The sequence below is a fragment of the Triticum aestivum genome, chromosome 6B (assembly GCF_018294505.1).
Source record: "Triticum aestivum cultivar Chinese Spring chromosome 6B, IWGSC CS RefSeq v2.1, whole genome shotgun sequence".
NCBI classification, from domain to species: Eukaryota; Viridiplantae; Streptophyta; class Magnoliopsida; order Poales; family Poaceae; genus Triticum; species Triticum aestivum.
In genome coordinates this window covers 47814774-47827713 of record NC_057810.1, presented here as the reverse complement: position 1 = coordinate 47827713, position 12940 = coordinate 47814774, and the positions used below count along the sequence as shown (strand labels likewise).

Here is a 12940-nt window from a genome sequence, read left to right as displayed (position 1 = left end):
TTCTGGATTTCTCAATGCCATCCAGCCTACATAATTAGCTGCCAATTGATCTTGCCGGAAGAAATTGCTGCCTCAATGTTTATTTCTCCTAGTAATTAAAAAGGCGAGCGCTGGTTCACCTTTTAGCTCTCACGGTTGGGACCTTCGTCTTCTTCCTCCTCTCCAACCAACGCAAAACAGTCAGTGGCAAACAAGTCGCGTCTCAAAACCAGGCTGATCAAGATTGCCAGTTATTTTCTCTGATCTACACAAAAGGGACAAAAGGTATATAGGCTTACTTGCCCGCTTTCACTTCTCCATTCCATGGAGAGTGAACGGCGACCAAACCAGTCACGTGCCAGGAACAATGTGCAACAGAGCAGGCTGGGCATCAAAGCGCAAAAAAGACGGGGAAATAAAACAGGTGATAATGATATTTTTCAGAGATGACAGAACATCGACCGAGAGCAGCAGGATGCCATGATATATTAGTAACAGCAGAACTGATCAGCACAGCTTGAAACCAGTTCATCACCGTTACCTTTACTGTAAGACCCGTGGCGTATCCTAGAAACGCCCTGCTGAACGACTCTTGGTTCCCCGCGACACGTCAAAACACAAGCGCGATGAATATGCCTGCAATCGGAATTAGGAACATATACGTTATATATTTTGCATAGGAAAAAGACTCTTCCTGAACCAGGTACTGAACAGAATGACAAATAAATTAAGCGGTGGAGATGTATCGATGCTTTTACAAGTGTAATTAGAAGAAAAATGATGGTTTGATTTGCTTCTGCCTACCACTCCGCTACTAACAAACACTGTTTTATGATTGGTGTGAATGCAAGAACCAAAACAGATGCACTACGAACCTGCGGGAATTTCCTCTTTGCAGTCCAGTGCATTTGTCTTGCTGTAAAACTTAAGGGAGACAAGTAGCTAGCTTAGGATGCTCAGTCGCATCTCAGACCTACCGGAAAGAGTACAGTTGCAGCAACTGGAGCTAATCCATAAATAATTTACATTGTAGGCATGGAGTTGGAGAAACAAAAACTGGAGACGTCTATTCTTCTTCACTTCTTAATAAGGTCTTTACCTATTTCTCCTGTGTAAGGTGCTAACACATTTTTATGGCTACCACCCTAAGATAAGCTTCAAAGTTGCCCTGGACTAAAACTGAGACAAAACAGAGTACGTGAGCAACAACAACAAAAAACTAGCACATTTTTTGTGCGGCTTTTATCTAAATTAGTTTATGAATGAGCATCAAAATTTAGTGCTACAAACTACAGGCATCGCCACACGGTCAATAGACTCGGTCCGCTGCATACCTTCTAACTGAAGTACCCACACACTACTACGCCCTATCAAACACATGAACAGGCCACGCTGCCAAACGGCAAGTCTGAACCGACACAGTATCCCCCAAAATACAGTCATGCAAAGGTAAAAACAATATATGTAGGACAGGATGAGCATTTCAATATTTCTACTTCTTATTAATCCTTCCTTCTCTTATTTCTAAACTTTAGTACTCCCTCCGATCCAAATTACTTGACGCCAACTTAGTACAACTTTGTACTAAGTCAACGTCAATTAATTTGAATCGGAGGGAGTACTTAAGAAGTATTTTGAATCCCCCTATACACCCCTGCTGTCCGACTACCAGAACCTAGGTTAGTCGACCGCATTGTTAACTAGCTTTCTACACATGAACTAGCTTTCCATATCAATAACGCTGCCGTTTCTGACTGGCCTGGCCGGCCTTTCCATGTCAAGGGAACTAAGGCTGCTCATCGGCGTTGTTGGCGTCGAGCTTCCAGGCAGGCTCATGGACCGCCTCTCCTTGTTCTTCAGCGGCTCCTTCCCATGGACGAACGAGATGAATCTTCTGAGGCTCTTCCGCGGTTCATGCCTCAGGTATTTGCATAGCATGATACCAAAGTAGAGTAGCAGCGCGAGAACACATGCCACACCACAGATTAGGAACAGACCAAGGAAACTCTCAAGGCGGAGCTGGTTCGAGTCGACAAACTCACTGTTTTCAGTTGCGCACTCCCCTGTATTGAGCCATTTGGCATGGATCCGCTGCAGCTCCCCATTCTCTGACAGAGACAGGATTGCGGTGGAGAGGTCTACTTGCAAAGGGGAGTCCCTTGGAAATGCCTGCCAGAATGAACTTGTAAGGTGCTACATTTTGATTTGTGAAACAAAGTACCCACAGATATGTGCAAGAACAGTTGCATAATAAACTAGATACTAGACACAGCTATTCAAAGTTAAAACTTCTATTCCAGGATATTAACAGAAAAATGTTTTGTTCTTATATTCTAATTTACATAAAAGAATATGGTTTAACTGTACTTACAAAGCCCCATCCTCTGCTGGTGAAATCTGTGCCAGCTACCGCAATTTTGCAGTAGGTTGACAAAAACAGTTCAACATAGGGGCGCTCGTCGACAATGGCCATAACACCTCCTTCCTTAGGGCCTATCTTGAGGGCATCCGCGTATTCTTGTGGTGAACCCAGAGCTCTTAGCCTTGACCGTGAGATGTTGAGCTCCTTGACCATGTAGTCTTGTGCAAAAGAACCAACTTGGAAACCAATAGGACCATCGCTATTTTTCAGGTCATCAATTCCTTTTATAGAAGTATCAAGTTGTTGCACGGTCAGGATGGAAGTAAGACTCGCGGTATAGCTGGATACAATTATCAAAACAACAAACAGCCATATGATCAGGACACCACGCCCTAAGGCACTCATCGTATTTTCTCCTGCGAGCAGACACGGATGAAATCACAAGTCATGCCTCAGAACAAAATGTTATAGCCAAAAAACACATAAGAGAAAAGGTTGGTTTACTCACTGTGTGCGAAGAACAAAGTCGAAAAGCTGAACCTGCAGGCAATAAAATTTGAAATTATACTCACAGCAAGGAATCACGTCATGATAAGAGCATTTGGCAAATACATGTGGAGAAGTACATGAAAACAGGAAAAAATAGAGCAATGCATCATAAATATCATTAAGCGAATATATATACTGTGCATGTATATATGTCTCACAAGATTATTAAGATAATACTCCCGCCGTCAAAAAACACTCTTATATTATGGGACGGAGGGAGTAGTTCATTGGTAATCACTAGATGCTTCATTTAGGTTTGTTAACTGGCCACTGCTCTAAGGTGCTCGCTGTATGCAACATATTGCACAAGACTTGTTAAAACATCAACACTTCGAAAACAGAAATGATATACAAGAAGACGATACAAAAGGTAAAGGTCAGCTCCTTACGAGAAAATAGTTATTATTTGTTGACATACTGAACCACGGAAATCGTCATTGATCCGATGTTCAAGAACCCAAATAACCACACCCACAATAAGAAAGAACAGCCCTGTAACACACCACATCTCCAAACTAAATGGCTGCAAGAATGCCCACGATGATGTTATATGCTCTTTAACCGGAGCCAAGATAACCAAGCCTGTTTCAATGAATGGCTGGGTGAAATCAAAAGTTACTGTCCGCCTCATTGTAATTGCAATATCCCCTATAGCTGCATCAAACTCCTGCAGGACAAGATGACCCTGGTCAGCATGGTATATGATGAAATGGTTAGAGGAAGAAAAGAGGCATTCCATACTTACATTTGATTCAATCATCTGTACGAGTTTGTCATAATTAGGATTTTCAGTACCATTCCCAAAAGGTACAAACTTGTAACTAACAGGATAAGGAAGCAAAGCCAATGCCTGAGTAAAGACATCGATGCAATAACCCTTCATTGACCCAGTAGCATTGTCTACCGTGACGATCTCTTTGAAGCTAAATCTGTTGGGAACACCAATTTTCAATTGCTTGGCATTAGAAGGAAAGACCCATCCTCGAGGCCTCTGTGCAGTCTCCCCAGGCCAAATAACATCATAGAGATGCTGATCGACGAGAGAAGTATTAGGAGGCTTTGAATATAGAGCCTCTGGAGAGACAGTCGACAACAAGCCAGAATAGTTTGACCAAAAACCAATGGTCCGCATGCCATTTCCGATGACATTTATGATGTCATACGCAGGGTGAATGAGGTTGCCTACAGGATCGAATTGCACTTGCCCAGATACCCCACTGAAGTTTACCTTTCTAATCTTCTCCAGTAATTTATTTCCCATGTCAAAAATGCTCATTGCTTCAAGGTGAAGAGTTCCTCCAGTTTCATCATGCAAGTCATTTGAAAAGGAAATCCTACCACCATCATCAAAGAAGGCATCCAGAGCACGAGCTACTGCCCAGACACTATCATAAACATAAAAACCATAAGTATTTACACGAAGATCACTGTAGTTGTACTTTTTACTTTGCGTGCTCCATTTAGAGACCAAATTATTCATCTTTGAGTTGGGAATATGTGGCCGTAAAGTAAGAACACCTTGCAGGCCAGATATAGTCTCAGCAGGAACTGATGAATTAGCATCAAGATATGCGGACAGCCAGTCAGTTGCAATCCACACATAGCCGTTGCCCATCATGTTCAGTTGGTGTGCCATAGAGAAAAGCTTGAGTCCAGGTTCAGTTCCAGTATGGAGAATGATAACACGAGACTCCATAGAACTGACACTAACCAACAAATTTATGAGGTCACTCCTTTTAGCGTTGGAAGGAAAGCCAATCTTGTAGGATATTTTGCAGCGCTTTAAAGCGAGTGCATCATCCAAAGCAGCAATGCCATTTCTACCATAAACATTATCAATGTATATGGCAGTCACTATCTTCCAGTGGTTGTAGTCAACAACTTCTGCCACAGCCGCCATTTGATAGAGGTCATTGGGACCAGTCCTGACAAAGAATGGGAACTGTATCGATGAAAGAGTTGCATCAGAAGCAAAGGACATCAAAGGGACTCGAAGCTCATTTGCTACATATGAAATGATATGAGAAATTGTGGAGCACTGAGGGCCAACGATTGCAATAACATCAGTCTCCATGAACTGCAAAGCTGATACAAGGAACACGGCATCATTGCCACCACTCCACAATAGAAGTAAAAACTATTTGAAGGTTGTGAAATGAATGAGTGACATTAAAGCTAGCCTACCTTGAACCATGCCAAGGAAACCATCAAAGCAATTTGTATCCTTGATTTGAACCTTCAGTGTAGTTCCATTTAGAACTGTTGGATCGGAGTTGATATCTTCCAAGGCTGTATGGATGGCAACTGCCGCAACACCTCCAGTGGTGGAGTCAAATTGAAGAATAGACCCAATATTCACAACAGGAGGCCGTGTGGCTAAACTCTTGCAGATGCCATTAGGGAACAGAAGCAGAGAAAGAACCAACAACATGAGAAAAGCTATCTCCATTACGCCTCAAATGGCACAAAGGCTACTGGACACTTGTCTGCATGCTAGCAAACTATTTATGTGTTGGAAACGCCCTCCTGTAAGAAAAACCATTAGGCATATGTTATCGTGATACCAATGCACAATTCTTGTATTCTCCAAAGTAACATAGTCCATGTAAAAGAGTAGCACTATTTGGAGCCTCAGCCCAAATGCTGTGGAAAACAACAACAAAGAAGTGAAAATCACTTTGAATGAAGCAATTGCAGGAATTTTAAACCGCTGGGTTGAACATGAATATCGCAAGGAAAAGCAACTTGAGAGAACAATGACAGGTGATTCGACTAAACACACGAAGTAAATACACCGAATCTAGTAAGCAACACAAAAAATTGTTGTGTTTCTGATTTATTTCTATTTTTTTGCGGGGATATGTTTCTGATTTATAACACTATTAGAAAGATATAGATCCAAGGTTGGGCCAACAAGCATCCAAGAAAGTCAAGAAGTAATGTGGTCCTTGAGTGGAAGCCAAGACATGTGGCGTGGCCATACTACTCTCAACAGATTCCAGTTTCCAACACATAAACGTGCAGGAGCAGGTGCCAAACTTTGGATTATGCCCTTGTCTCAATCATCAGACAGCAAACAAACAAACAGAGCAGAACATACAACTTTATCTATACTATGCTTAAGACCGGGTGCTTCCTGCAACCAAACAAATGACGGCAAACAAAGAGCGCAAATCCCAGCATTTTCATGGGTTTCGAGCACATTTCCAGTAACCGACGGTAAACGGACCGAGACATCCAAGAGCTGAAACGAGACCAGCCGGGCCGACACCCTGCGCACAATCCATCGAACACCTTGCGGACGGGCATGCAAAGAGTAGAGCGACCCAGTGGTAACAGAAAGCAAGCAGGGCCGCCATTGCCGGGGTATCAAGCCACAGGAAGTACCCAGATTTCCCTCCGATTCCTCGCTCGAAACCCAAAGAAAAGGCGGGCATTGGCGGCACGGAAGTTTTGGGTAGGAGACCGGTGGGGATTCGAGAGGCGGGACAGAGAGGGATTTCGACTTACGAGTTACGACTGGGATTCGGCGCCTCCAAAGAGGAAATCTCGGCTTCCCCCCGGCCGCCGGCCGCTGCGCCGCTCGGCGACGACGGACGATACTGCTCAGGGCAGAGCAGGAGAGGAGCAGTACGAGGTGGATCCTATTCACATGGCCGTGCCGTGACGGGGTTCCGTCGAGTGAACTCACTATTACTGTACTTCCATGTTGTATATATACTGTGTACATTGTTCTCTACTGCACTTCATACTTCTTCTCATGGCAATTAGAAAATGTTAATTGACCATCTTCAACAAGTTTCAAAGATGCAACTTTAAGCAATTTTTTCTGTTGGTCATAGACACAAAATAATTGGATATTATCGGTCGCTCGTACTAAGTTTCGAACAATGAAAATTAACATTGTTTCCAAAAGATGCCAAAATATATTCAAAATGAATATTATTTGAAAGCGCTGGCAGCAAGAAACACGAATATGAAAACATAACTTAAATTGATTTTTTCGTTTAAAAGATATAGAAGTTTGAAAATCGGACGCTAAAATAAAAAGGCGGCACCATGACCTGAGTGCCCCCGCACTTGCGTGCCGTAAATCCTCGCCGTGCATGTGGTAGTTAAAGGAAACGTATTAGTTATCAACTCCAAGTAATTTTGGTTTTCTCCTTTTCCGACAGGACAGAATAGCTGTATGAAACCCCTACACATGTAAGGCTGCGGTACCACAGGGAAGGCCCGCCGAAAAAATTAAAGTGACCATCGATTAAGGATGACACAACCGATCTGGATTCCAAACAAAAATCTTATATCTCTGTCTGGCAACACATTTTCATAGCCAATATAACATTGTGCGAGCTTTCTCACATCCCAGTAAGCTTTATATATATTGTTGGAGGGACAACGAGGGCCTTTTCATCTGTATATCCATGTATCCTTCTAATCAGACATCATCGTGGATGTCCTTGTAGGCTACACGCGGTACCGCCGTAGCGGCAGCGGTGGGACTAGGAGTCACCGGATCCGGCCAGGAGTGGCTGGTCCCCGTCTCCAGCCATGGTTGGCGTCTTGCCAAGTTCAGGCCTCCACGGATGCGAGTGGCACGATGCGGCGTCGTTGATCTTTTTCTGCGGGTCTGGATATAGAAGAGGGCGGCGTGGGGGCTATTAGCTTCGGACTAATAATGGTGGTTTGGCCCTGATGCTCTTCTTCCGCCAAGTCGTCTTTCTGCCGGATGTCGACCTCTTGGATCTAGTCGTTGATGAGTTCTGGTCTTTTCGAGCGGAGATCTATATGGATTGGTGTATGTCGCCCCTGGATATCTAGATCGGAAAGGCTCCGGTCGTGCGCGCTAATATTATCAACCAACACGGCCTCAAGAGGATGCGACGTGAAGCTTCGATTTCTTATTTTTTATCATGGGACATGTTTAAGTCAAGATTCTCAAGGCATTGATAGATATGGAGAAAGTCATGGAGACTGCGATTGGAGGTCTTGAAGCTTCGGTAGAAGGGTGTATTGGATGCGATGACAATTGTATGCCAGGTGTTTGGTGACTTGTACCAGCGGCCTCGGCAAGCGGGGGCGGCAGCACTGGTGGACTGCATTTTTGATGGTACTCGAGTATCAAGTCTCAATTCCTAGGGTGAAAACCCAAGGTATCGCACTGATACGTCCATTTTGCATCATGCTTTTATATTAATATTTATTGCATTATGGACTGTTATTTCAGTCACAATACTTATGGATATTCTTTCTTATTTTACAAGGTTTACATGAAGAGGGAGAATGCCGGCAGTTGGAATTCTGGGCTGGAAAAGGAGCAAATATTGAAGGACTATTCTGCGCAACTCCAAAAGTCCTGAAACTCCACTGAAAGTCTTAAAATAAATAAAGAAAAATCATCGCCAAAGATGAAGGCCAGGGGGCCCACACCCTGCTCACGAGGGTGGGGGGCGCCCCCCTGGGCGCGCCCCCCTACCTCATGGGCCCCCTGGTGGCTCTCCGACGCCCATAATCTCCCATATGAAGTCTTTCGATGAGAAAAAAATAGAAGAGAACCTTTCGGGACGAAACTCCGCCGCCACGAGGCGGAACCTTGGCGGAACCAATCTAGGGCTCCGGCAGAGCTGTTCTGCCGGGGAAAATTCCCTCTGGGAGGGGGAAATCATCACCATCGTCATCACCAACGCTCCTCTCATCGGGAGAGGGCAATCTCCATCAACATCTTCACCAGCACCATCTCATCTCCAAACCCTAGTTCATCTCTTGTATCCAATTCTTGTCTCCAAGTCCGGGATTGGTGCTAGTAGGTTGCTAGTAGTGTTGATTACTCTTTGTAGTTGATGCTAGTTGGTTTATTTGGTGAAAGATCATATGTTCAGATCCTATATGCACATTATTACCCCTCTGATTATGAACATGAATATGCTTTGTGAGTAGTTACGTTTGTTCCTGAGGACAAGGGAGAAGTCTTGCTATTAGTAGTCACTAGAACATAAAGGCGCACGTTGTCACGCCCGTACATCTTATTGAAATAATAATATAAGTATATCAAAAAACCTGAACAAAAGAAGAACATTTAGATGGTGGGGCACTATTGAAGCTTTAGGTATAAGTTGCAAAATTGATACAGGTGACAATGCCATCTAAATCAGCATTGGAACGTCAATGTACAAAAAAGTTTGTCTAAGCATCACATTTGCTAAGGTATTTGAATAAGTGGGGGAGATTCTCTGTGTGTCACGCGTCATGGTCCGTTGTAGCCTTGCCATATTATATGCTGCACAGAGAAAGAAAATAAACAAATAATGATGCAATTGAACCGTAAGTACTCGCAAAAAAAATTGAACGGTAAGCAGCCAAAAACTCAGATCCACTGCGTGTGAAAGGCGACGGACGGACAGAATAGGAAAGGCAACAAGCGGCCCACCTCCTGCACAATCACCAAGAATTGGCTGTAAATCACCTCACAGTCACACGCCCATGGCAGCCCCATTCATGTAAACGCTCAAAAATAGGTCTGTGGAGCAGCGGCCCATTAGACGTTGGCTCGGTCGGTTCAGCGAGCAGAAGAGGCGAACGAGGCCCGAGAGAATGTTGCGGGGCGGTGAACTAATCTGAAGCATCCGTGTACTTAATCGGACGGTTTAGCAGTTCAAATCGCTGTGAGGAGGCATAGCTAGCTCAGTTTTACTGTTTAGTAATGTGAATTTGGTATTTGTTTGATATTTTGATAAGATGTATGTTGTCTAACCTCTAGTGGTGTTATGTGAACGTCGACTACATAACACTTCACCATTATTTGGGCCTAGAGGAAGGCATTGGGAATTAATAAGTAGATGATGGGTTGCTAGAGTGACAGAAGCTTAAACCCTAGTTTATGCGTTGCTTCGTAAGGGGCTGATTTGAATCCATATGTTTCATGCTATGGTTAGGTTTACCTTAATACTTTTGTTGTAGTTGCGGATGCTTGCAATAGAGGTTAATCATAAGTGGGATGCTTGTTCAAGTAAGAACAACACCCAAGCACCGGTCCACCCACATATCAAATTATCAAAGTACCGAACGCGAATCATATGAGCGTGATGAAAACTAGCTTGACGATATTCCCATGTGTCCTCGGGAGCGCTTTTCCTATTATAAGAGTTTGTCCTGGCTTGTCCTTTGCTACAAAAAGGATTGGGCCACCTTGCTGCACTTTATTTACTTTTGTTACTTGTTGCTCGTTACCATTTATCTTATCACAAAACTATCTATTAAAACTTATTTCAGTACTTGCAGAGAATACCTTACTGAAAACCGCTTATCATTTCCTTCTGCTCCTCGTTGGGTTCGACACTCTTACTTATCGAAAGGACTACGATAGATCCCCTATACTTGTGGGTCATCTAGACTCTTTTCTGGTGCCGTTGCCGGGGAGTGAAGCGCCTTTGGTAGGTGGAATTTGGTAAGGAAAAATTTATTTAGTGTGCTGAAATTTTCTGTCACTTGTTACCATGGAAAGTAATTGCTTGAGGGGTTTGTTCGGGGTATCTTCACCCCGTCCAGTTGAGCCAAGAGTTGCTCCTCAACCTACTGAACCTACTGAATCTACTAAAAATGAAACTGTTTTTCAGATTCCTTCGGGTATGATGGAAAAACTGCTAGCTAACACTTTCGCATGAGATGGAACAAAGCAGCCGGACGAACATCTACGCTTTGTGGATGATATTTGTGGACTATTTAAGCTTGCAGGTATACCCGATGATGCCGTTAAGAGGAAGGCTTTCCCTTTATCTTTGGAGGGAGACGCATTGACATGGTATAGGCTATGTGATGATACAAGATCGTGGAACTATAAAAGATTGAAATTGGAATTTCATCAAAAGTATTACCCTATGCATCTTGTTCATCGTGATCGCAATTATATATATAATTTTTGGCCTCGCAAAGGAGAAAGCATCGCTCAAGCTTGGGGGAGTCTTAAATCAATGTTATATTCATGCCCCAATCATGAGCTCTCAAAATTGACAATTCTCCAGAATTTTATGCTCGGCTTCCTGATAATAATCGCACCATGCTCGATACTTCTTGTGCTGGCTCTTTTATGATGAAGTCTATTGAATTTGGATGGAATTTATTGGATAGAATTAAACGCAACTCTGAAGATTGGGACCTCGACGAAGGTAAGGAGTCAGGTATGACAGCTAAGTTTGATTGTGTTAAATCTTTTATGGATACCGATATTTTCCGTAAGTTTAGCACTAAATATGGACTTGACTCTGAGATAGTAGCTTCTTTCTGTGAATCTTTTGCTACTTATGTTGATCTCCCCAAGGAGAAGTGGTTTAAATATCATCCTCCCATAGAAGTAAAAGTAGCTGCACCTATTAAAGTTGAAGAAAAGATTGTCACTTATAATGATCCTATTGTTCCTACTTCTTATGTTGAGAAACCTCCTTTCCCTGTTAGAATGAAGGATCATGCTAAAGCTTCAACTGTTGTTCATAAAAGCAATACTAGGACTTATACACCTCCTGAGCAAGTCAAAGTAGAACCCAATATTGCTATTGTTAAAGATCTCTTGTCTGATAATATTGATGGGCATGTTATTCAATTTACTGGTGAAACTGCTAGAATTGCTAAACCCTGTGATAGAGATAAACATAGACCTGTGGTAGGCGTGCCTGTTATTTCTGTTAAAATAGGAGATCATTGTTATCATGGCTTATGTGATATGGGTGCTAGTGCTAGTGTTATACCCATTGACTTATACAAAGAAATTATGCATGAGGTTGCACCTGCTGAGTTAGAAGATATCGATGTTACAATTAAACTAGCCAATAGAGATACTATATCTCCAATGGGAATTGTTAGAGATGTTGAAGTCTTGCGTGGGAAAACCAAATATCCCGCTGATTTTCTTGTTCTTGGTTCTCCACAAGATAGCTTTTGTCCCATTATATTTGGTAGACCCTTCTTGCGTATCGTTAATGCTAAGATAGATTGCAAAAAGAATGTTGTTACTGTTGGCTTGGATGGTATGGTCCATGAGTTTAATTTCTCTAAATTTAGTAAACAACATCGTGAGGAAGAATTGCCTAGTAAGGATGAAATTATTGGTCTTGCTTCTATTGCTGTACCTCCTAATGATCCTTTAGAACACTATTTGCTAGACCATGAAAATGATATGTTCATAAATGAAAGAAGGGAAATAGATGAATTATTCTTTAAACAGGAACCTATTCTGCAACACAATTTGCCTGTTGAAATCCTAGGGGATCCTCCTCCACCCAAGGGTGATCCCATGTTTGAGCTTAAACCGTTGCCTGATAATCTTAAATATGCTTATCTTGATGAAAAGAAAATATATCCTATTATTATTAGCGCTAACCTTTCAGAGCATGAAGAAGAAAGATTATTGAAAACTCTGAAGAAGAATCGTGCCGCTATTGGATATACTCTGGATGATCTTAAGGGCATCAGTCCCACTCTATGTCAACATAAAATAAATTTAGAAGCTGATGCCAAACCAGTTTGTGATCCTCAACGATGTTTGAATCCTAAAGTGAAAGAAGTGGTAAGAAAAGAAATACTCAAGCTTCTGGAGGTAGGTATAATTTATCCCGTTGCTGATAGTTAGTGGGTAAGTCCTGTCCATTGTGTCCCTAAGAAGGGAGGTATTACTGTTGTCCCTAATGATAAAGATGAATTGATTCCGCAAAGAATTATCACAGGTTATAGGATGGTAATTGACTTCCGCAAATTAAATAAGGCTACTAAGAAAGATCATTACCCCTTACCTTTTATTGATCAAATGCTAGAAAGACTATGCAAACATACACATTATTGCTGTCTAGATGGTTACTCTGGTTTTTCTCAAATACCTGTGTCGGCTAAAGACCAATCAAAGACTACTTTTACATGCCCTTTTGGTACTTTTGCTTATAGACGTATGCCTTTTGGTTTATGTAATGCACATGCTACCTTTCAAAGATGCATGATGGCTATATTCTCTGACTTTTGCGAGAAAATTTTTGAGGTCTTCATGGATGACTTTTCCGTCTATGGTTC

At 42.5% G+C, this 12940-nt stretch overlaps 1 protein-coding gene across 1 annotated transcript; it reads right to left on the bottom strand.

The window, feature by feature from the left end:
* Nucleotides 1-21: 21 nt before the first annotated feature.
* Nucleotides 22-6564, bottom strand: LOC123135665 (glutamate receptor 3.1). The gene is made up of 7 exons (XM_044554844.1): nt 6401-6564; nt 5075-5416; nt 3636-4975; nt 3280-3557; nt 2850-2881; nt 2351-2757; nt 22-2148 (listed from the first exon to the last, which is right to left on the bottom strand). Exons 2-7 carry the CDS (start codon nt 5337-5339, stop codon nt 1699-1701), a joined length of 2772 nt encoding a protein of 923 aa, XP_044410779.1. The 5' UTR covers nt 5340-5416; nt 6401-6564; the 3' UTR covers nt 22-1698.
* Between the last annotated feature and the right edge of the window lie 6376 nt (nt 6565-12940).

Coding starts and splice junctions, on each gene's coding strand:
- LOC123135665 (XM_044554844.1), bottom strand. CDS start 5,339: ATGGAGATAGCTTTTCTCATGTTGTTGGTTCTTTCTCTGCTTCTGTTC. Junction 4,976..5,074: donor TTTCCTTGGCATGGTTCAAG/GTAGGCTAGCTT, acceptor TCCTTGTATCAG/CTTTGCAGTTCATGGAGACT. Junction 2,758..2,849: donor GACTTTGTTCTTCGCACACA/GTGAGTAAACCA, acceptor GTCTGCTCGCAG/GAGAAAATACGATGAGTGCC.